At 40.2% G+C, this 24710-nt stretch overlaps 1 protein-coding gene and 1 pseudogene across 6 annotated transcripts; one reads left to right on the forward strand and one right to left on the reverse strand.

Moving 5' to 3' along the window:
- Window positions 1-576: 576 nt before the first annotated feature.
- On the reverse strand, window positions 577-864 carry LOC120367398 (FXYD domain-containing ion transport regulator 6 pseudogene; annotated as a pseudogene).
- Window positions 865-3051: 2187 nt separating this feature from the next.
- On the forward strand, window positions 3052-23877 carry ZNF37A (zinc finger protein 37A). Of its 6 annotated transcripts, none has more exons than XM_074382080.1 (7): window positions 3052-3178; window positions 3425-3831; window positions 4367-4429; window positions 4832-4963; window positions 16689-16815; window positions 17099-17244; window positions 19760-19848. In XM_074382080.1, the coding sequence occupies exons 4-7, from the start codon at window positions 4883-4885 to the stop codon at window positions 19763-19765; spliced, it is 360 nt and encodes a 119-aa protein (XP_074238181.1). In that variant the 5' UTR covers window positions 3052-3178; window positions 3425-3831; window positions 4367-4429; window positions 4832-4882; the 3' UTR covers window positions 19766-19848. The 6 variants fall into 6 exon arrangements, with proteins under 6 accessions (XP_074238181.1, XP_039334174.1, XP_039334172.1 ...); XM_039478240.2 differs by having other exon boundaries at window positions 3058-3178; window positions 4919-4963; window positions 17099-17194; window positions 19760-23877; XM_039478238.2 differs by having other exon boundaries at window positions 3059-3178; window positions 17099-17194; window positions 19760-23877.
- The last annotated feature ends 833 nt before the right edge of the window (window positions 23878-24710 follow it).

The following is a 24710-nucleotide window of genomic DNA, read 5'->3' on the forward strand; positions in this document are numbered from 1 at the left end:
GCTTTGTATCTCCAATTGCTACTCTTCAGAACAGACTGAGCTTGGGTGTGGGATAAGGAAGCGAGGTTCTTGTAAAAGGAGTAAAGAGAGTCCATGAAGAAAGATGATCAAAGTGGTGCAAAGCTTCCCAGTCTCAAGACAATTGAAGACTCCTGTCCATGCTCTAAGGAGAAGGAGCTAGTCTCTGGAGAAAAAGCAGATTCCCAGAAGTGAGAGGTGATTGGAGCCGGGAGGAGCAGATAGCCGTATGGCTCAGTCCCTGTCCAAGAAAGCGAGTCCACAGTTAGCACTAACAGTTATAACCACAAACAAGTACCCATGAACACTACAGTCAGCAAACACACAGAGAGATGCATCACAGGAGTTGGAGAAACCTGCAGGCTGCAATGGTGAGGCAAGAGATTAGTTGCATCATCAAGTAGAGGAATGGTGTTAGAAGGGACAGGGAAGGACATGGAAGGGGGGACACAGAAGTTCTTGGCTTCTCTTGGGGAAAGATTTGTTGCTGAAATGGCTATTTTCTTAAGCATCAATACTGGATCTAGAATCTCAAGCAGCTGGAGGGCTGTACTTCATTTAATTCTCTGCTTTCTAGAGCTCTGTTGCATTTGCAGTAATGAGGTTCTCCACCTGGGCTTCCTACTCTCCTGGTGTCCTGGGCTTCTGATTGAAACTGCACTTGCACATGCAACCTAGAATAAGGAGGGTCCGAACAGAGAAGAGGACCACAGCACATACCAACTCCCCAATATTCAGAGTCTGGTAGTCATAATTAAAAAGGTCAATTTCCTTCTCCTCCTCAGCTGCACTGGCCAGGACAATGAGGGCCAGCAGGCTGCATAGAAAGATCAGCACCACCTCCATGGTGCCAGCACAGCCAGTTCCCTCTGAGACGATCCCAGAAGTATGTGTCCAGTCCCAAGGAGCCTGGGAGCGGCATGTTCACAATCTCTTTAGGGATAGGATTATGCAAATTCAAAGTAGAACAAACAATGTTACTGAAATAATCCACTGCATAATGGAACCTGAATGCATTAAAGAAATTATAGAATATTCACACGTGTCAAGACTTAAAATGGAAAACATTAGGCCAGGCGTGGTGGCTCATGCCTGTAATCCCAGTACTTTGGGAGGCTGAGGTGGGTGGATCATGAGGTCAGGAATTCGAGACCAGCCTGGCCAACATGGTGAAACCCTGTCTCTACTAACTACAAAAATTAGATGGGTGTGGTGGCGGGTGCCTGTAGTCCCAGCTACTCAGGACACTGAGGCAGGAGAATCACTTGAACCCAGGAGGTGGAGGTTGCAGTGAGCCGAGATCACACCACTGCACTCCAGCCTGGGTGACAGAGCAAAATTTCATCTCAAAAATTAAAAAAAACAAAAGCAAAAACAAGGAAAACATGATTTATGAACAGGAAAATAAACTGTGACTTGAAGTGATAATCATTATTGTACTTGCCATGGCTGTCTTCTGAAATACATCTCATACCTTGAATAATTTGATTCTTTTACATGGATGTTACGAAATGCTTTTCCAGCATGGGAACAAGTGGGATCATCATCAGTGGTTGTAAGGAAGGGAATAAAAATGAACAAAAATGTTTCTTTTTTGGTCAGTGGACATTTATTTTTTATTTTTATTTTAAACTTCAATAGCTTTTGGAGTATAAGTGGTTTTTGGTTGTGGATGAATTATAAAGTGGTAAATTCTGAGATTTTAGTGCATCTGTCACCCGAGTAGTGTACACACGGTACCTAACGTGTAGTTCTCGGCCTCCCCTCCCCCCGCCCAAGGAGTTTTGTCCTTTTTGCGGAGCCTGGAGTGCAATGGCGCAATCTCAGCTCACTGCAACCTCCACCGTTTAAGTGATTCCCCTGCCTCAGCCTCTCAAATAGCTGCGACTGCAAGTGTGCGCCACCACAACCGGCTAATTTTGTATTTTTAGTAGAGACGGGGTTTCACTGTGTTGGCCAGGTTGGTCTCGAATCCCTCTAAGTGATTCACCCACCTCAGCCTCCCAAAGTGCTGAGATTACAGGCGTGAGCCATCGCGCTTGGCCATGTGTAGTTTTTTAAATCTCCGGTCCCCTTCCCAACCTCCCACTTGAGTCTCTAAAGTCCATTATATCACTCTGTATACCTCTGCGTACTCATAGCTTAGCTCCCACTTATGAATGAGAACCTACGGTTTTTGGTTTTCCACTTCTGTGTTACCTCGGTCAGTGGACATTTAAAAAGTTATTGTGATCGGCAGGGCGGGGTGCCTCACGCCTGTAATCCCAGCACTTTGGGAGGCCGAGGCTGGCGGATCACGAAGTCAGCAGATCAAGACCATCCTGGCTAACACAGTGAAACTCCCTCTCTACTAAAAAATACAAAAAATTAGTTGGGCGTGGTGCCGCGCCTGGAGTCCCAGCTCCTAGGGAGGCTGAGGCAGGATAATCGCTTGAACCCAGGAGGCAGAGGTTGCAGTGAGCCAAGATCGCGCCAGTGCATTCCAGCCTGGGCTACAGAGCGAGACTCCGTTTCAAAAAAAAAAAAAAAAAAAAGTTATTGTGATCAAGAGATTCAACATGTACTCCTGAAGAATGGAAAATGCAGGTTTGCCATGAAAGATGGTAGTACGTGGTTTAACAAAATTTGAAGAGCAATTCCGAGTTATCTTTATGACAGTGTGCAGGCTGATAATGCTCATATCCAACGCGTTTTCTCACTGTGAGCGTCCAACGGACCAGAACCAAGCAAGTGCTGTTGCAGCGCTGCGGCGCCACAGGAACCAACAGTATTTGGAGAAATTCCAGTCGTGAATTCTGCCAAACGAGGAAGTATTGAGGACAGCCAAATCATTAGGGAGATGTAATTTATGAGAAAACTATGTAATTTAAATACTCATAATTTATTTGATAACAAAACTGCAGTACTGCACTTGCTGCATCTGGGAACGTCTACCCAATGCAGCTGAAACCTCAGGTCATTTTTAAAGGAGCCACAGGAGGACTTGTGGGAAACGTAGTGTGCACTTTCTGAGGGAGTGGCGCGAGGACTTATGGGAAATGTAGTGTGCACTTTCTGGCCCAATCGCGGGAGCCGCTCCGGGCCTTCCGCGCCCTGTGGCTCCACGTTTTTCCTTCCATCAGCCTGCTAACTCCCGGCGACAGGGCAGAGAACGCGGTGGGTGAGTAGGGGAGGGCTGGGGCAAGGGTGGACTGGGGGTTCCGCGCGGCCTGGCGGCGGGAGAGTGGGCAGCGGCTTTGCCTCCTGGCCTGAGTCCCAATACCGCCCGAGTCGCACTCGTCCCGCGCCTGTGACGAGTGAGGTTGGAGTTTCTCCGCCCTGGGGTGAAGAATGCCAAGCAGGACAGCGCGGGAACGGGCCTTCTGCCCAGTAAATGCGCGCTTATCTCCTCCTCCTTTCCCCTCAGAATCTCGCTGTTGCCTCCCAATCACCTGTGGTCCGCGTCGCTGCGTTGTCACCGCAACGCTGAGGCCAGCAGGGCGGCTGGAAGCAGACTGCACACCGAGCCGCTGCCCACCGTCACCCGGCCTGCTGTGTCCTCGCAGGGTGCAGCTTCATGGCCTGACACCTCCAAGCAGTATTTTGAAGTCACCATGGCTGTGGATTGGGGGAATCGCTTCCACTGATCCGTGAGGTTGCGTAGGTGGAGGGAGGCGCCCCTGGCCTTCCGACACTGTCCACGTTCGCCTGTGTCCCCAGTAGCACCAGTGGGCATTCCAGACGGTCCAGCTCGTGGCTCAAGTGACCGGAAGATGAGGATTCGAACTGAAGGACTTCGGTCCAGGTGTCTTGGAGGAAAGCAGCTGTTGTGAGGTAAGAAGGGAAGGGTGGGGATCGAGAGCCCAGGGACCCTCCTAGGTCACCCGGCCAGTTGGGCTGAGGCCTCATTAGACATCTAGAGCAGGGTAGGAGGAGCAGAGGCTCCATTTGTGTCCCGTCCAGACTCCCACAGGCTGGTTGATGGTTGGAGCTTTGGGCCTACTCAGAGATGTCGCAGCAGAGGAGGGCAAGGTGGAAGGAGGGACAAGAGCCGCTTCTTGGCGAGTTGTGAAGGCATCAGGCGGAGGGACAAGCTTAGCAGCCAAGTGGAGGACAGCACCCCCATGCCTGCCTTTGTTGCTCGCTTTATCCTGTTACGATGCCGAGCTGCTGGCACACTGCAGCACAACTAGAGATAAACGGATGCTCCTTTCTTGATGTTGCAGAATCAGAGGTGCGGCCACAAGAAGGTCTTAAAATTATCTATTTCAGATTTATTTGAAAGATGGGGTGGCATGGGGTGGGGCAGACAGGAAACGAGCTTAACATGTTAAGTGACTGGTGACATTAACACATTTTGTTGTGGCAGAATCAAGAACAGACATTGAGTTGCTTGAGGACTCACGCAGGTGTTTGCTGCATTGACAACAGAGTAAGTAAAAATCAGTTTGGTTTTTTAAATCCAAAGATGGTTTTGAGAACCTGAAACGAGTTAGAGCGAGTTCGTTTTCCTTCTAAAAAAAAAAACTGGGCTGAAAAATACCACATCCCTTTTTTCAGAACCTTGTTGGGATTCTTAGGTTTATAATAAACATTAAAACCTGAGTATTTTTGTTTAGCATCAGTTTTCATGAAAGCATTATGTTTCCTTCTTTGGCTTTTCCTAACTTGCTTAATTAGTTTAATATATTGGTTTGCATACTCTGTTAGAGTACAGCATACATTGTTTTTAGGTCAGTAAAAAACAAACATTTTTACATCTGAAAACTAATGTGTCCGAGCAGTACATAATCATGCCAGAGTCATGCATGACATATGAGTATCTCCTTTTCAGCGATGTTTTGCCAGCTGTGAAGTGGACCTTTTCAGGCAAGTGACATATCTCATGATCTTTCCTTATTTCTCAACTACGCCCTCACAGTTTTCTCTGCTCTTCCAACACCAGTGGAAGATGATCACAGCCCAGGTAAGTTATTATTATTATTATTTTTTTTACAATTTTGCTTAAAAGTAATTATTGAGATTTTTAAAAAGTCTATATATTCATATGAAAGCAGAAATGACGTCAGGGAAAATATGGAGGAGAGGTCACATTACAGTTCATGTGTCAAATGCAGCCTGCTGCCTGTTTTTTATGATCCACAAATGAAGGATCGTTTTTACATTTTTAGGTGGCTGAGGGGAAAAAAATCAAGAGTATTATTTTGCTTGGAAATGATGTGAAATTCAGACTTCAGTGTCTATAAAGTTTTACTGGGACTCAGTCATACTCATGCATTTGTGGGTACTTGCACCCTACCAGGGCAGAGTTGATAGAGAGTTGATAAAAAGTAGGACAAAAATGCCATGTAGGTGAATGCAGATCTTGTGATCTCACTGAGTTGTGAAACTGCAACATAAAACAGTTTGTTAATGGGATTTATTAGATGACATTGTGAACCTTCTGATAACAATCTTGCAATTACATAAAAAGATAGTACAACAAAGTGAGTAATTCATGTGCAGTCCAGGGGAAAACTTAAGAGATAGCAAGAGAAAGTATGTGAATAAAAAATTCAAATGAGTTGTGCAGCATTAGGACTCATGGTTGTTTAAAGAAACAGGCCTGGTAGGGTAGGGAGATCATGGGTTGTTAGGATGTGGCAAGCTTTGCGACAGCCCTACAGACTGGGCAGAACTAGAATATGTGCAATAACTTTCGAGGGATTTTACCTAAAAAAAAAATTATGGTAAAGTACACATCACATGAAATTCACTATTTAGCCATTTAAAAGTATATAATTCAGTGACTTTAGTACATTCACAATGTTATACAACCATAACCACCATTTATTTCTGGAATGTTTTCAGCACACCAAAAGGAAACACAGAGCCCTTAATAAGCAGTATTGTAACTTAATACAGTTGCTCCCTTTTTCCCCTCTACTCCCAGCCCCTAGCAACCAATAATCTGTTTTCTGTCATAGATTTGCCTACTTTGGATATGGCATCACTTAGAATAAGGTTTTCAAGACCCGTTTCTGTTGTACTTATGTATCAGTAACTTGTCCCGTTTTATGGCTGAACAATATTCTACTGTATGGCTGTACCACCTTTTGTTTATCCATTCATCAGCTGATGGACATTGAGGGTCATCCTGTGTTTGGCTATTGTGCATAGTGCTCCTATGAACATTCATGTACAAATATTTGTTTGAACACATGCTTTCAGTTATTTTGGGTATATACTAGGAGTGAAATTGCTGGGTTATATGGTAATTGTACATTTAATTTATTGTGAAAACGACAGTTTTCCCCAGCAGAGTGCTTTGCAATCCACAGGAATTTTTAGTTAGCTTTTCAATTTCTGCAAAACAAGTATGTTGAGTTTTTGATAAGTATCGCACTGGGTAAGTGTTGGAGTGGGTGATAATGCTTTGGGGAGTGTTATCATTTTATTATATGTTATAATCCATGAACATGCGATTTTTCCCCCCTAGGTCTACTTTCCTTCATTAATGTTTTATAGTTTTCAGTACACAAGTGTTGCATATCTTTCCTTAAATTTATTAAATATTTTCATTTAAATGCTATTGTAAGTGGAACTTTTTATTTGCTTTTTGGCTGCTCACTGTAATTAGTACACAACTAATTTTTGAGTGTTGATCTTCTATCCTGTAATTTTGCTGAATTTCTTTCTACTTCTAGTTCCCTTGTGGATTGTTTAGCATTTTCTGCATATAAGATCACGTCATCGGCAAACAAAAATAGTTTTCTTTCTTTCCAATTTTGGTTTATTTATTTAGCCTAATTGCTCTGGCTGGAATTTTTATTACAATGTTGAATATATGTGGCCAAAGCAGGCATCTTTATTTTTTGTTAGTTTGTTTTCACCATCTTAACTATTTTTGGATGTACAATTCAGAAACAGTGTTAAGTATATTCATATTGTAAATCTAATCTCTAGAATTTTTCATCTTGGGAAACTGAAATTCTGTACCCATTAAACAATAACTCCCCATTTTTCCCTCCTCCTTACCCTTAGCAACCACCATCTTACTTTCTGTTTCTATGAGTTTCATTACTTTTGCTGTATCTCATATAAGTGAAATCACACAGTATTTGTCCTATTGTGGCTGGTTTATTAAAATCTAACATAATATCCTCAAGCTTCCTCAGTGTTGTAGTATGTGTCAGAATTTAAATCTTTTTTAAGGTTGAATGATATTTCATTGTAACCATGTTTTGTTTATTCATTCATCTGTCAGAGGACATTTGGGTTCCTTCCTCCTTTTGACTGTTGTGAATTATGCTGCTGTGAACATGAGTTTACAAATATTTCTTTGAGATCCTTCTTTCAGTTCTTTTGGTTATATACTCAGAAGTGGTATGGCTGGAACCTATGGTAATTCTATTTTTAATTTCTTGAGGAAATACAAACCTGTTTTCTACAAAAGGTACACCATTTTACAGTCCCACTCTCAGTGTACAGGATTCTGATTTCTCCATATCCTTGCCAACACTCATTATTTTCTTTTGTTGTTGTGATAGCAGCCATTGTAATGGGTGTAGGATGATTTTTCATAGTCATTTTGATTTGTATTTTCCTAATGATTAGTGATGTTGAGCATATTTTCTTTTTCTTTCTTTTTTGACATGAAATCTCACTCTGTTGCCCAGGCTGGAGTGCAGCGACACAATCTTCGCTTACTGCAACCTCCAACTCCCAGGTTCAGGCAATTCTCCTGCCTCAGCTTCCTGAGTAGCTGGGATTACAACATGCACCACCACGCCCAGCTAATTTTAAGCTAATTTAAGTATTTTTAGTAGAGACGGGATTTCACCATGTTGGTCAAGTTGGTCTCGAACTCCTGACCTCGTGATCCACCCATCTTGGCCTCCCAAAGTGCTGGGATTACAGGCGTGAGCCACCGTGCCCAGCCTGTTTTTTCATAAGCTTGTTTCATAAGCATATTTTCATAAGCTTGTTGACCATTTGTTTATCTTTTATGGAGAAATATCTGTTCGAGTCCTTGGGTACATCTTTGAATCAGGTTATTTTGTTTGCTTTGAGTTGTAGGGGTTCTTTGTATATTTTTGATATTAATTCCTCATCAGATACATGAATTACAAATATTTTCTCCTGTTGTTTTGGTTGCCTTTTCATTCAGTTAATCATGTCCTTTGATGCAGTTTTTGAGTTCGATGTTGTCCAATTTATTTTTACTTCTGTTATGTGCTTTTTGGTATTATATCCAAGAAATCATTGCCAAATATAATGTTAAGAACCCTTTCTTCAATGTATTCTGCTATGAGTTTTGTAACTTTAGCTCTTAGAATTAGGTCTTGGATTCATTTTGAGTTACTTTTTTTTTTTTTAATTGAAACAGAGTCTCACTCTATCACCAGGCTGAAGTGCAATGGCATGATCCTGGTTCACTGCAACTTCCATTTCCGGTTTCAAGCAATTCTCCTGCAGGCACACACCACACGCCCAACTAATTTTTTGTACTTTTAGTAGAGGGTTGGTGAAATGGGCTTTCACCATGTTGGCCAGCATGGTCTCGATCTCTTCACCTCGTAATCTGCCCGCTTCAGCCTCCCAAAGTGCTGGGATTACAGGCGTGAGCCAGAGTTACTTTTTTTGGGGGGGGGTAGTTTTCTGTTTTGCATGTGGCTATCCAGTTTTTTCAACACTATTTGTTTAAAAAAAATTGTCCTTTCCCTATTGACTATTCTTGCCAACTTTGTTGAAAATCATTTTACCTTACATGCATGGATTTTCAAGACTATACTGGCTATCTGAGACCCCTTGAAATGCCATGTAAATTTCAGGATCATTTATTTCTGTTACCATGTATCCTTTGTAGATTTACCTTTTTTTTTTTTTAATCAATATGTAATGTTTTTCTCTTGTAAGAATTTTTGACTTAAAGTCTTTTTTGTCTCAATATAGTCACCCTGGCACTCTTTCAGTTACTATGTTCTGTCATTTCATTTTTAACCTATTGTGTTTTTGTATCTAAATAGAGTGTCTTATGGACAATATATAGCTGGATCATATATTTGTATTTATTTTGCCAATTTCTGTATTTTAGTTGGGAGTTTATTTACATTTAAAGTAAGTGATAAACTGATAAAGGACTTATGCTATTTTGCTATTTGTTTTCCATATGTATTACATCTTTCTTGTTTTCAGCTTTTCTGTGTATACATTCTTTTGTGTTTTTTTCGTAATGTGCCATTTTAATTCTTTTTGCATTTTTCTGTATTTATTATTTACCTAGTGGTTATACTTAGAATTACAATTAACATCTTGAATTTACAATCTAGCTTCCACTAATACCAACTGAGCCTTAATAGTATATAAAAACTGCTCCTATACAGCTTTGTCCCCATCCTTTGTCGTTATTGTTACAGATTATACCTTGATAAATTGTGTGCACATTACCATAGATTTATAATTATTGTTTTGTGTATTTGTCTTTTAAATCATATAGAAAAAAGAGAGAACATAAAAGCCAAGAATACAGTAAGACTGGCTTTTGTATTTACTTATAGTAGTTACTTTTACCATTTGAATTTTTTGTGTGTTTGGACTGGAGTTACTGTCTAGTGTACTTTTGTTTCAACTTGAAGGACTTCTTTTGCATATCTTGTAGGACAGGTCTAGTACTGATAAATTCTCTCAGTTTCTGTTGATCTAGAAATGTTTTAATTTCTCCTTCATTTTTGAAAGCTAGTTTTACCAAATACAGAATTCTTGATATTTGTTTTTAAAGGTGCCATTTTCCTACTGCCTCTGGCCTTCATGGTTTCTAATGAGAGATTCGCTGTTAATCTTATTTCAGATCCTTTGTACATGGTTAGTCCCTTATCTCTTGCTATTTTCTTTCCTTTTTTTTTTTTCTTTTGAGACAGAGTCTCGCCCTGTCGCCCAGGCTGGAGTGCAATGGCCCAATCTTGGCTTACTGTAACCTCCGCCTCCTGGGTTTAAGTGATTCTTCTGCCTCAGCCTCCTGAGTAGGTGGGATTACAGGTATCTGCCACCCCACCCAGCTAAATTTTTTTTATCTTTAGTAGAGATGGAGTTTCACCATGTTGGCCAGGCTGGTCTTGAACTCTTAACCTCATGATCTGCTCGCCTCGGCCTCCCAAAGTGCTGGGATTACAGGCATGAGTCACCATGTCTGGCTGATGTAAATTCTTTATCTAGTAAGATCAATTATCAAAGGTGTTTTTGGGGACAGGTTTTATTCATTTCTTTTTTGTGTGTCTGTGGGTCATATTATCTTTTCTTTGCATTCCTCATGTTTTACTGAAAACTGAACATTTTGAATATTAAAATGTGCTACATCTAGAAATCGGATTCTTCCTTTTCCCCAGAGTTTGTTGTTGCTGTTTATTTTGTATTCTTTGTGACTTTTCTAAACTATTTTTGTAAAGTCAGTGTTGTTTGTTGTACATGGTCCCTGAAATCTCTGTTCTCTTAGTTTAGTGGTCAGTTTCTGATCTGACAGAGATTTCTTTAAATGCCCAGAGCCAAAACAAAACAAAAAATTCTTCTGGTCTTTTCCTATCAACCTGTTTTAGGGCACTCCTGTAATGGTTTGCCAGGCCATTTACATCTCTGCCTTAATTTTACTTCCTGCTTATACACGGCCTGAAAGTCAACCAGATGTGAAAGCTTAGGTTCCTCTCAGGTTTTTTTCTGAGCATGCATACTGCCCTGGCCTTGCACATGACCTCAATTCCCTGGTTTTTGCAGCTTTTCAAACCCCTTATTCCTACCAGTGGCCCCCATGTATTTCCTTCCTAGTTTTATCAGTCCATCTGCTGCTTTTCTCATCTGGCTGCTATGGCCAGATAATTGGCTTTAAATGTTTTCAACAAGCACTTCCTGGAAGACTAACCCTGAGAAAGTTCCAAGGCAGGCAAAACAAAGACAAGCCTGTGAGCCACTTCTTCAGAGAGCTTGCACAGACAGATCAAAATACACAACCACAATTCTCTGAAAACAAGGTGCATGCTGTCCACTTTGGCACAGGCACCAGCAAGCCATATCAGGAATGTTCTGGGTGTACTCATTTTTTAATTAGATTTTAGAATTCTGAAAAGCTTGATTTTGAGAGGGTTCCCCCACCCCCCAGATTAATTGTTGCTTTAGTCCGGGATGGAGTTTTGGAGTTACCTATTCCATTTTCAGCCTGATTCTCACATCAGTTTTTGAGTAATTACTTTGTGGCACAACAGATGTGCCTGGCCCATTTTGTCCTTTTCCTGCACTACCTCTGCCATCAGCCATTTCTCCAAAGGACACTGTTTTTTTTTAATGGAGGATAGAATTTAAAAACCAAGATCTGGGTACTCATTGGTAAAGGTTGTCACTGCCTCAGACCCTCTCAATTGACAGAGTTAGAAAAGATATGTATGAATGTATACACACACACACAAATACACTTGTGTACATCTATTTTTGTATTGTCTGTCTATATGTAGTTTTTAAACAATGACTTTACATAGACGTTTCCCAGTTTCAATCTTAACTCCACAGCCTTTCTATTTTCTGTTATCCACAATATTTATTTGCTTCTTCTCCCTGTTGGTATCCAATCTCTCAGACCTGCCAGTGCTACCTGTCTCCTCAGCTCTGGGCTGATTCCTTAGATCACATCTTCCTGGAATTATCAATACTTGCTATAATAAATATTCAAATCAGATTTGATGTATTAAAACATTTTAGAAATTAAAAGGGGCCATTTGACTAAGTCATTTTAGTTTTGGAAAATCACTATTTTGTGTAAACTTATCAAAAATAAAATTTCTGATTACTGGGAGCACAGTATCTAAACTTGTCTCTCCAGGTTGTCAAGCCACTACTTTGTCCATTAAGTTATAAGGACACTTCCCATTCATGAGGGCAGAGCTTCCTAATCACCTCCTAAAGGCCATGCCTCTTCATACTATTGCAGTGGTATTAAATTTCAACATATGAAGTTGCAAAAGGCACAAACATTCACACCACAGCACTAAGTATTTTATTCTACCAGATACTATTGTAAATGGAATTGTTTTCTGAATTTCCTTTTGGATTGTTCGTTGTTGGAGTGTTTTTCAAAAAGACCTAATAGTTGTGTGTTGATTTTGTACTCTGCAACTTTGCTGAAACCATTTATTAACTCATAGATTTTTTGTGGATTTGATAATGTTATCTGCAAATAGAATAGTTTTACTCTGCCTTTCAATTTGAATGTCTTTTATTTCTTTTTTTTTTTTTGCCTATTTACTCTAGCTAGAACTTCTAATACAGTGCTGAATTGCAGTGGTAAAAGCACTATCCTTTGCCTGTTCATGATCTTGGTGGGGGGCAGGGAGATCTTTCAGTCTTTCACTATGGAGTATGTTACCTGTGAGTTTTTCACATGTGCCCTTTATTATGTTGAGGAACTTTGCTTCCATTCCTTTGTTGTCTGAGTTTGGTTATCCTCAAGTGGTACTGGATTTTGTACTTTTTTCTGCATCAATTGATATGATCACGTTTATTCATTTGTTTATTAATGTGTTGTCTTACATTGATTAATGTTCTTATATCAAACCACTCTTGCATTCCTAGGATAGATCCAACTTGGGCATAGTATGCAATGTTTTTAATATGCTGCCAAGTTTGGTTTGCTAGTATTTTATTGATAATTTTTTGCATTTGTATTCATAAGGAATATTAGTCTGTAATTTTATTTTCCTGTGAAGTCTTTATCTGGCTTTGGTATCAAGGTAATGCTGGCTGGCACTGTAAAACTCAGAAGAATGAGTTAGGAAGTATTCCCTTCTAATTTTGGAAATGTTTGAGGAAGATTGGTATTATTTCTTTAATTTGATAGAATTAAGCGGTGAAGTCATCTTGCCCTGGATTTTTTTTTTTCTTTAGGCAGCTTTTTAAAAAAAATTACTGTTGAATCTCTTTAGTGGTTATAAGTATGTTGAGATTTTATATTTCTTCTTGAGTCAGTTTCAGTAATTTGTGTCCTTCTAGGAAATGTGTCTATTTAATTGAGTTACCAATTTATTAGTATACAGTTGTTCACAGTATTCTCTTATAACCCTTTTTCTTTTTGTAATGTCACTTTAATTTCTGATTTTAGTTCTTTGCATCTTTTTTTCTTTAGTCAATCTAGATGAAAGCTATGAATTTTGTTCTATTTAAGGAATCAGTTTTTAGATTTATTGATTCTCTGCAGCTTTCTATTCTCTGTTCGCTTATCTTTGCTCTAATATGTATTATATCCTTTTTTCTGCTAGCTATGGATTTAGTTTGATCCTTCTTTGCTAGCTGCTGAAGGTGTAAAGTTATTGCTTTCTTTTTGAAAATAGGCATTTATTGCTACAAATCTCTCCATAGGCATGCTCTTGGCTGAATCCCATAAGTTGTGACATAGGCTCTTTACCTTTTCACCCATTTCTAAGTATTTTTAAATTTCCTTTGGGGTTTCTTCTTTGGTCCATTAAACGTTGTTTAACATCCACGTTAATAAACTTTTTCACTGTTACTCATTTTGAGCTTTATCCTGCTATGGTCAGAAGAGATATTTTTTATGATTTCAGTCTTTTAAATTTACTGAGATTTATTTTGTGCCCTTATCTATGGGCTTCCCTGTAGAATGTTTCTTGTACACTTGAGAAGAATGACTGTTCTACTATCGGTAGGTAGAGCATTCCACATACTTCTCTTAGGCCTATTTGGTTTATACCATTATTCAATTACTCTGTTTTCTTATGAATCTTTTGTCTGGATATTCTGTCCATTAATGAAAGCAGAGTAATGAAGCATCCAACTATTATTACAGAACTCTGTATTTCTTCATTTAAATCTGTGAATTCCTGAAATTAGAACACTGACTTCTCTTTCATTAAGTAGTTGCCTTAAGGCAAACTATGTGGTCTTATAGAGGACTGATGTTTTGGGAATTATATTTCTTGGTTGGCTTTACTTTGGGTGTAACTGTCCACATGGTCTATGTATAGAACTGGTTAAAAAAAAGTCCCTCACTTTCCAGAGGTGGTTGCTTATTAGTTTCCATCTTCTTGAGCTGTGAGGTGTCTAAAGAGTAAGGCCCACCAAGGTGCCCTGGAAGTTAAGTACTTTGTCAGTCATTGATCCTACTACCTTGGCTAACCCCTAACCCTGGTTGAAGGTTTAGAGTTGCACTCTCTGGCTATGGTTGGAAGCCACCACTCCTGCCACTTCTATACTTGTATAAGTGGCAGGAACCCTGCCTCTAGTTTCTCATATCTGATACTATCTACTGATATCTTCCAGAAATTATGTAATTGTCTTTTTTGGTGTATATTATTTGCACATTTATTGTTTATGTTTCTTCCACTTATATTTTTGCAGGCATCAGAGGTAGATATGTGTTTGAGGTTTACTATCTTTAAATGGAAGTGTCAGTTACTTTTGAAACTGTGTTCTCTCCTATTTTTCATTACTCTGGAATGTCTCCTGGTTCCATTCTCACATTTTTGTAAATTCCTTCTCAGCCTTTATGGCCTATGTTTCTTTTTCTTGCCAGCCACTTAAATATTTGTATTCCCTTAAATTCTATGTTGGCAATTTTTTTTCCCTCCATTTTTGTCTCCTTTGTGAATATCTGATCACTGGTGGCCCCTGTGACACAGAGTTGCCATTTTCACCCATATCCTTATTTCCATGCTGGATCTCTCTCCTGAGCTTCAGAATAATCTCTGTAGCCTTCCACTGGACATGCTCACTTCCATGACATGAAGATATTCCTAGAGCTGCATGACCTCTGTGTGACTTATTGTCAATCTGCAATTCCCCCCTCCCCCAATCTCCTGGTTCTACTTTCTAGACCTTCTAAGGCCTCTATGCAGACCCTCTGGAAGTCACCCTTCCTCTCTTCCTTTGATTAGTGAATTCTCTCTTCCACATCTCCACTGTTGCCCCTTAATATAGACAGTCTACCTCTAATGCTGCTTTGCAGCACAGTCTCCACTCTACTTGGGTGGCATTACTTCCTCGGTGAAAATGAAATTATGTTACAGGGACTCAGGTGTGTATTTCAGTTCACCATCAACTTCTGCTATTCACATCAATGATCTGGTGTTGGGGGAGCAGGGAGCCTATGGCCTAAAGGAAGTGTGCAAGATAACTGGGTATATGCCATATAATGCCAGTTCCTTAGGGAATGGGAGGAAAATATCAGCATGCCTATTTATATTTTTATGTAAACAATAAGAACAAAATTAAGCGGTCCTTATATATGGGTTGACAGTATTTTATTTACTTTATAAATAAATATAAATAAAACTAGTAGTTGCTAAAATTTTTTTACAGATTAGATGAGTGATAAATAATTGGAGAACCCTAACAGTATTAAAGCCAAGAATATTTCCTAGTCTCCCTCATCTCCCATGCCTCTGCAACCTTTACCTCATCACAGGTCAGACATGCCCTCTTATCCTGTTAAGCAATTCCATTGACTTGCCACATATTTTTTTCAGGTTTTTAACATTTCTTTAAGTTTTTGTTATATGTTTGCAAAGGAACTAAAGTTTTAACACTTTAGTGAAATCTAATACGTTGACACATTCTCACCTGAATTTGCACATAACCTTTTTTTTTTTTTTTTTGAGACGGAGTTTCGCTCTTGTTACCCAGGCTGGAGTGCAATGGCATGATCTCGGCTCACTGCAACCTCTGCCTCCTGGGCTCAGGCAATTCTCCTGCCTCAGCCTCCTAAGTAGCTGGGATTACAGGCACGCACCACCATGCCCAGCTAATTTTTTGTATTTTTAGTAGAGACAGGGTTTCACCATGTTGACCAGGATGGTCTCCATCTCTCGACCTCGTGATCCACCCGCCTCGGCCTCCCAAAGTGCTGGGATTACAGGCTTGAGCCACCACGCCTGGCTGCACAGAACCTTTTTATGATCCATCTGTGTTGCACTTATCTGTGGTATGAATCTTTATTTTATTTTATTGCATTTTAGGTTTGGGGATACATGTGAAGAACATGCAAGATTGTTGCATAGGTACACACATGGCAGTGTGATTTGCTGCCTTCCTCCCCTTCACCTATATCTGGCATTTCTCCCTATGCTCTCTCTCCCCAACTCCCCACTCCCCACTGTCCCTCCCCCATTTTCCCCCAACAGATTCCAGTGTGTAGTGCTACCCTCCCTGTGTCTATGTGTTCTCATTGTTCCACACTCACCTATGAGTGAGAACATGTGGTGTTTGATTTTCTGCTCTTGTGTCAGTTTGCTGAGAATGATGGTTTCCAGGTTCATCCATGTCACTACAAAGGACACGAACTCCTTGTGGTATGAATCTTTTAAGTCCTGTGGTGGATATGTCTCTGTATGCATGTTTCCTTATGAAAAGATATATTCTTCTCTTGTAAGGAAGAGTCTTGTATTCAAATTGGAATACTCAGAAACTAAGAAACCTGTAAGCACATGTGGGCACTAAATATTTTTCCATTAAGTAATAAATTAATGCACCAAAAGGATATTTCTACTATGATTTTTTTACCCACAATGTATAACATAAAACAACATATGTCATGGAGGCCCTTTATAACATTTTCTGTTTAATTTTCAACAATAAAAATGGTAAGAATTAGTCCCTAAACATCTTTCTTCACATCGCCCGATTCTGATCACTTGAAACTGAGCAGAACTGTGATTTTCCAGGGACCAGTGTCATTTAGGGATGTGACTGTGGGCTTTACTCAAGAGGAGTGGCAGCATCTGGACCCTGCTCAGAGGACCCTGTACAGAGATGTGATGATGGAGAACTACAGCCACCTTGTCTCAGTAGGTAGGTAGGAATTGTTTCCCATATAGAAGGCCTAAATGCATGTCCTTTCTTATCAATAGAAACTTGTGGAAATTTTGTAGAATATAAAAATACTTAGGTTTGAGATTAAGAGGTCAAGGACAATTTATCCCTTTTGGATACCAGAAAGAAAGGTTTTTCCTCTGCTCCCATGACAGGATTAAATGAGCTATGTATGTGTGTGTGTATTGTTTGAGGTATACTGTCTTCCTCCTTCAGGGAAACCCACCCAGTTTGTCCCAAGTAACATAATTCTCACTCACAGGGTATTGCATCCCTAAACCGGAAGTAATCCTCAAGTTGGAGAAAGGCGAGGAGCCATGGATATTAGAGGAAAAATTTCCAAGCCAAAGTCATCTGGGTGAGTTAGTATGTGCCAGATGGAATTTAAAGGAAGGTAGATCACAAAGGGTAAGTTCAGATAATAAGACCATTGAAATGTTCTTCAGGAATGTTTTAGAGGCTCCAGACCTTTACAAGTAACATGTTGACAAGACTCAAATATCCAGTGGCTTTGAATCACCCAGCATCTCCCTGTATCACTTCCATACACACATCTTGTATTTTTTAAATTGTGGTATAAATTATATAGAGTTAAGTCACAGCTTAATTAAATTTTATACACACACACACACACACACACACACACACACACATCACTGAGATGATTATATATGAATATATGTATCATTGAGAATGATTTTTCATTACCCCTATGAAAAACCCCTGGTATCCTCTTCCCAGTAAAGAATATCCCTCCATCTATAAAATATTAAATATTACTATAAGGACACATGCACACAAATGTTCATTGCAGCACAGTTTACAATAGCAAAGACCTGGAACCAACCCAAATGCCCACTGATGATAGACTAGACAGGGAAAATGTGGCACATATACACCATGGAATATTATGCAGCCATCAAAAACGATGAGTTCGTGTCCTTTGAAGGGACATGGATGAACCTGGAAACCATCACTCTCAGCAAACTGACACAAGAGCAGAAAATCAAACACCGCATGTTCTCACTCATAGGCGGGTGTTGAACAATGAGAACACATGGACACAGGGAGGGTAGCACTACACACTGGGGTCTGTTGGGGGGAAACAGGTGAGGCACAGCGGCGGGTGGGCAGTTGGGGAGAGAGAGCATGGGGAGAAATGCCAGATGTAGGTGAAAGGAAGGAAGGCAGCAAATCACACTGCCACATGTGTACCTATGCAACAATCTTGCATGTTCTTCCCATGTACCCCAAAACCTAAAATGCAATAAAAAACAAACAAAAAATAAATAAAATATTTAATATATTTTTCTATACATGCTTTTTTGAGTTGCTCATTTGTTAGCATTTATTATATTTACCATTTTATTATATTTACCATTTTTTTACAGCATTACTTTAAAATAGTCTGGGCCAAGTGGCTCATGTCTGTAATCCCAGCACTTTGGGAGGCTGAGGTGGGAGGATCACTTGAGCTCAGAAATTTGAGACCAGCTTGGGCAACATAGGGAGACCCCATCTCTATGAAAACTTAAAAAATTGGCATGGTGGTACACACCTTTGGTCCCATGCCTGGCTAATTATTGTGGTCTCAGCTACTGTGGAGCTGATGTTAGAGTCTTGCTTTAGCCTAGGAAGAGGCTGCAGTGAGCTGTGTTTGTGCCATTGCACTGCAGCCTGGGTGACAGAGCAATACTCTGTCTCTAAAAAATAAAAAGCTCTTTGGGTAACACTGATAAACATTATTTATTAAATACCATTGGTTTAAATATCTGTGTAGAACACTGAGAGAAAACCATAAATAAAATAATGGCTTTCAGGAACACAGTTGGTGAATGAAAACAGAAGTGCATGAAATATTTTAAAATTCAGTGTTTAACAAAGAATATTGTTATAGCAATCAGCTGATGTTTGTGCCTAAATGAATTATACAAACAGCCCTTTGTGTTTTTTACTAGATGAAGCTGGAAGTGGTGGAGAAATTTGGGAAGGCAACTTTTTAAAAACACTGTTAGACTGTAAGCTGACAATGAGAAACCATCAGTATGAGATTATAATGGGAATGAATAATTTATGAGGAACAAACAGCTCATATATATTTATCAAGAGTGAAATATATTCATTTCAGACTTGTTAAAGAATGGCTTGGATCTAATCTTAATCTAAATGTAAAGATATGTTTACTTCAATGATACCTTGTTAAAAAAAAATAAAAGGGTTTTTGGGACATTGGACTCAGTACTATATAGTACTTGATGGAATAAAGGGCAAATTCCATAGCCAGAATAGAAACATTAACCTGATCCTATGGCAAGTATGGCTTGTTCACTCACTGATTTTACTCTTATTCGAAGTGAATCAGAGCTAGAAAAACAATTAGGCCAAGAGCAGTGGTTGATGCTTATAATCCCAGCACTTTGGAAGGCCAATGTTGGTGAGCTGCTTGAGGGCAGGAATCCAAGACCAGCCTGGCCAACATGGCAGAATCCTGTCTCTACTAAAAATATAAAAACTAGACAAGCATGGTGGTGGATGCCTGTAGTACCAGCTACTTAGGCAGTTGAGGCATGAGAACAGTTTTAACCCAGGGAGTGGACATTGCAGTGAGCCAAGATTGTGTCACTATATTCCAGCCTGGATGACAGAGCAAGACTCTGTCTCAAAACAAACAACAACAAAAGAACCACACATAAGTGGAGCCTGGATTATAGGACTATTTATGAATTAGAACTTTCAGAAATTTGATTGTTGCTGCTGTGTTGAATTGAAAAGAGGTATAAAACTGGAAGTGTGCACACTGTTGTCATAATGTAGGTATGAAGATATAATGGCTGAAACTGAGCCATGCCTTCAAACCTAATGCTAACTTTATTTCTTTTACATGTCCTTGTCAACTAATCTTTCTTATCACTCTTTATTTCAGAATTAATTAATGCCAGTAGAAACTATTCAAGAATGAAGGTTGATGAGTTTAACAAAGGCAGAAAATGTTTCTGTGATGAAAAGCATAAAATAGTTCATTCTGAAGAGGAACCTTATGAATATAATAAAAATAGGAATGGCTTCTGGCTTAATGAAGACCTCATTTGGCATCAGAAAATTAAAAATTGGGAGCAACCCTTTGAATATGATGAATGTGGGAAAGCTTTCTCTGAGAATTCACTCTTCCTTGTACACAAGAGAGCCTACACAGGACAGAAAACCTGCAAATATATTGAACATGGAAAAACCTGTGACATGCCATTTTTCACTACTCATCAGCAAACACATCCAAGAGAGAACCACTATGAATGTAATGAATGTGGAGAAAGTATCTGTGAGGAATCCATTCTCCTTGAACATCAGAGTGTTTACCCATTCAGTCAGAAGTTAAACCTCACTCCAATTCAGAGAACCCACTCAACTGACAATATTATTGAATATAATGAATGTGGAACTTTTTTAAGTGAAAAATTAGTCCTTCATGTACAACAGAGAACACCTACAGGAGAAAAACCTTATGAATGTCATGAATGTGGAAAAACCTTCACTCAGAAGTCAGCCCACACAAGACATCAGAGAATACACACAGGAGGAAAACCCTATGAATGTCATGAATGTGGGAAAAACTTCTATAAGAATTCAGACCTCATTAAACATCAAAGAATTCATACAGGGGAGAAACCTTATGGATGTCATATGTGTGGGAAATCCTTCAGTGAAAAGTCAACCCTTACTCAACATCAGAGAACACACACAGGGGAGAAACCATATGAATGTCATGAATGTGGTAAAACCTTCTCATTTAAGTCAGTCCTTACTGTGCATCAGAAAACACACACAGGGGAGAAGCCCTATGAATGCTATGAATGTGGGAAAGCCTTTCTCAGAAAATCAGACCTCATTAAACATCAAAGAATTCACACAGGAGAAAAACCTTATGAATGCAATGAGTGTGGGAAATCATTCTCTGAGAAGTCAACTCTTACTAAACATCTAAGAACTCACACAGGTGAGAAACCTTATGAATGTATTCAGTGTGGAAAATTTTTCTGCTACTACTCTGGTTTCACAGAACATCTTAGAAGACACACAGGGGAGAAACCTTTTGGATGTAATGAATGTGGGAAAACCTTTCGTCAGAAGTCAGCCCTAATTGTTCACCAGAGAACTCATGTAAGACAGAAACCCTATGGATGTAAAGAATGTGGAAAATCATTCTGTGTGAAGTCAAAACTCATTGCACATCATAGAACACACACAGGGGAGAAACCCTATGAATGTAATGTTTGTGGAAAATCATTCTATGTTAAGTCAAAACTCACTGTACATCACAGAACACACTTGGGGAGAAACCCTATCAATGTAGTTAAGTGAGGGAAATTACTCTGGGTGAAGTAAGAACTTTGTAGAAGAGACAACATACAGGGTGAGAGAAATCTGTTAATATAATGCTAATGAGAACACCTTTGCCCTGAAGTCAGTTCTCACAGTATAGAAGAGAACTTAAAGAGGGGAAAAAAACAATATGAAGATACGGAATGTAGGAACACATTCCTCTGGAATTTGGACTATACATTATGTTGCAAAACTAAAAGTGGAAAAAACTTACTGGCAAATGAATACAGGAAGTATTTTGCCCAATGCCACATCTCAGTAAATATTAGAGAGTTTACACAGGGTAGAAACTTGTGTCAGCATCCCTAGATTAAGAAGGAATGGTGCCGGGCGCGGTGGCTCACGCCTGTAATCCCAGCACTTTGGGAGGCCGAGGCAGGTAGATCACGAGGTCAAGAGATTGAGACCATCCTGGTCAACAAGGTGAAACCCCATTTCTACTAAAAATACAAAAATTAGCTGGGCATGGTTGTGCGTGCCTGTAATCCCAGCTACTCAGGAGGCTGAGACAGGAGAATTGCCTGAACCCAGGAGGCGGAGTTTGCGGTGAGCTGAGATGGCGCCATTGCACTCCAGCCTGGGTAACAAGAGCGAAACTCCATCTCAAAAAAAAAAAAAAAAAAAAAAAAAGAAGGGATGCATTTTCTGCTACTACTCCAGTTTTAGTGAACAGCTGAGAAGACACACAGGGAGAAACCTTTTGGGTGTAATGAATGTGGGAAAACCTTTTGTGAGAAGTCAACCCTAATTGTTCACCAGAGAACTCGTATAAGACAAAAACCCTGTGGATGTGATGAATATAAAAAATCATTCTGTGTAAAGTCAAGAGGCCAGAGAAAATGCACAAACTATTGGAAACTATAGAAAAGCATTTACTATGAAGTTATAATTTATGGAGAATGTGTAATTTGTAGTAGCTTCTCAGTGAACATCAGATAATAGAGAAGGTATTTTTAACTGTATCCAATACGTGGAAGCTTTAAGTTAAAATCTAAATTTAATATAGACCAGAGGTGTTGAATTTGCAGGATATCTAGCAATTTAACAAAATGTGGAAAAAAGGTTTTTATTGAGGAATAGCATTTTACTTTGTAAAAATCCAATTTAGTTCATTGTCAAGACTGCTATTTTCTAAGATAGAGATTTGAAAAGATGCTACTCTAGAGTCAATGGCTATAAGTAGTTACTGCTTAGTTATATGCAAAATCAGGGAAGATTTTAGCAAGGGGACCCAGCAGCAAGAGTGCACTTGTATGTCCAGATAAAAAGAGAGTGACTCTTAACCTGGGGACATAGGACAGTAGCCTGCTGGCAGGATTTTTCAATAATCCTGAGACAGACTGATTTCGGGTGACCCATCTCAGAATGGTGGATCAAAGGGGCAAGTCAGTTTGCCTTGTATGCAACTTACAAGCATTAGTAGAATAGAGTGGGTCCAGATTTTTGGTGGTTTCTGCCCTAGTGTATATCTAACACATAAGTCAGGACATTCTGCTGTGAGTGACTTCTTATACCCAACTCTATTTCTCTTCATACTGCAACATGTCTTTCATAGGTGATACAGCTATTTTTAAAATATATATAGACATAAATATGGAGCTTTCAAAAAGCACAAATAGGCTGGGCATGGTATCTCACGCCTGTAATCCCAGTACTTTGGGAGGCTGAGGTGGGCAAATCACCTGAGGTCAGGAGTTTGTGACCACCCTGGCCAACATAGTGAAACTCTGTCCCTACCAAAAATACAAAAATTAGCCAGGCATGGTGGCACATGTCTGTAGTCCTGGCTACTAGAGAGGCTGAGGTGGGAGGATCACTTGAACCTTGGAGGTAAAGGTTGCAGTGAGCTGAGATCATGCCACTGCACTCACTCCAGACTACGCAACAGAGGCTGTTTCAAAACAAACAAAAAAAGCAAAAATAGATTTTGTTATTGGGTAAGGTATAGTGATTGGCAGAAGAATGGACCCCTTGAGAACAACTCTATAGAAGCAAAGAGGAACTAAATTGGCAAAATTCTAGAGAGTAGTAAATCCCAGAAAGCACATGTACAGAATGCAGGTGTTTGCTCTGGGGGTCCTTTCTACTTCTGGCCATAGGGAAGAACCTGAATACTGAACTTGGTTCAGGCAGAGGGCCAAAATCTAGGGGTTATGGGGGGGACCAGAAAGCAGGAGAACAATCAAGACTGCATTGAAGAAAAAATTTATATATTAGGGGCTTCAAACACATACTGTTTCCCAAGAAATTTTCAGATTTCTCACATTGCATAGGGCAGGAGCCTGAAAAGCTAATTTGAGAAGAAAGCAAGTAGGATTTTTGTTTTGTTTTGCATTTTGCAGTACAGAGGAGAAATGATTAGAACTTAGGAAGTGCTAGCAGGCTGGTCCTTTGGTGAACATGCCATCTGTAAAAGCCCTGGAAACAAAGTCAAACCAGAGTTTGATTGTGACTTGTCACAAAGGCAAACAATACTTGAGTGAATATGAAGAAACTTGCTTAGAAAAAGAAACTCTAGGAACAAATGGCTTCACCGCAGTTATTCCAAATATTTAAGAAATAAAGAATACCAAGCTTTTATAAACTTTTCCAATTCAGTTTTTGAGGCCGGTACAACCTTGATACCAAACCTAAAAATTAAATAAATAAATAAATAAAGCTATAGACTGAAGTCTGATTGATTTAGATGCAAAATCCTAAAATTAGGGGGGATGCTGGGAAGATGGCCGCCTAAGAAAAGCTCAGGACTTCAGCTCCCAGTGAAAGTGCAGAGGGTGAGTGGACGCTGCATCTCCAGACGCATTTTTATTGCCCACAGACCAGGAGATACCCAGGCAGAAGGGTCGCCAGCGCCGCTGTTCCGGCCAGTGTGGCTGTTTTGGCCCCCGCGGGGCTGATTTGGCCCGAGGGGCTGCTGTGACCACGCCCTGTTGCGGAGGTTCTCCGTACAAAAGCCACAGGTCTGGGAGCCCTCTTAGCTGGCGATTGGAGCCCTGAGACGGCAGAGTTGCCCATTCATCTGAAATAGCGAGACAGGCCAGGAGATTCCTAGGCAAAAAATCCGCCAGGAGCTGGCGCCGCTGTTTGAGCCGACTCAGTGAGTCGCAGCAGGGGAGATCCCAGCGCCTTTTCAACAAGCGACTGGAATGCTGGGTCGTTCAACTTAAAAAATAAAAAAAAAGACGCTGAGTCAGGGAGCCAGGTGATCAGGCTCGGTTGGTCCCACCCCCCCACCCCCAACAACAAGGAAAACAAAAACAGTAATTGGAAACCCTCTGGGTTGAGTGTTTCAAAGCAAGGACAGCTGAACCCCAGACGAGCTGGCTCAGTGGGGGAGGGGCGTCCATTACTGAGACTCTCCACCACTTCGGAGGCAGGCCGCCGTTGCCGAGGCAACCTGCCACAACAGAGAGAGTCTGCCATAACAGAGGCCGGGCCACCGTTGCTGAGGCAGTTCTAACTACGCCCATATAAACAGGACTGCAGGGAAGAGCACA

This window comes from Saimiri boliviensis, chromosome 12, assembly GCF_048565385.1.
Source record: "Saimiri boliviensis isolate mSaiBol1 chromosome 12, mSaiBol1.pri, whole genome shotgun sequence".
NCBI lineage: Eukaryota > Metazoa > Chordata > Mammalia > Primates > Cebidae > Saimiri > Saimiri boliviensis.

Excerpts from the sequence above, each read along its gene's own strand:
- ZNF37A (XM_039478238.2), top strand. The coding sequence starts at position 4,883 with ATGATCTTTCCTTATTTCTCAACTACGCCCTCACAGTTTTCTCTGCTC. Across the intron at positions 4,964-16,688 it reads GGAAGATGATCACAGCCCAG|GGACCAGTGTCATTTAGGGA; the intron begins GTAAGTTATTAT and ends GTGATTTTCCAG. Across the intron at positions 17,195-19,759 it reads TCCAAGCCAAAGTCATCTGG|AATTAATTAATGCCAGTAGA; the intron begins GTGAGTTAGTAT and ends TCTTTATTTCAG.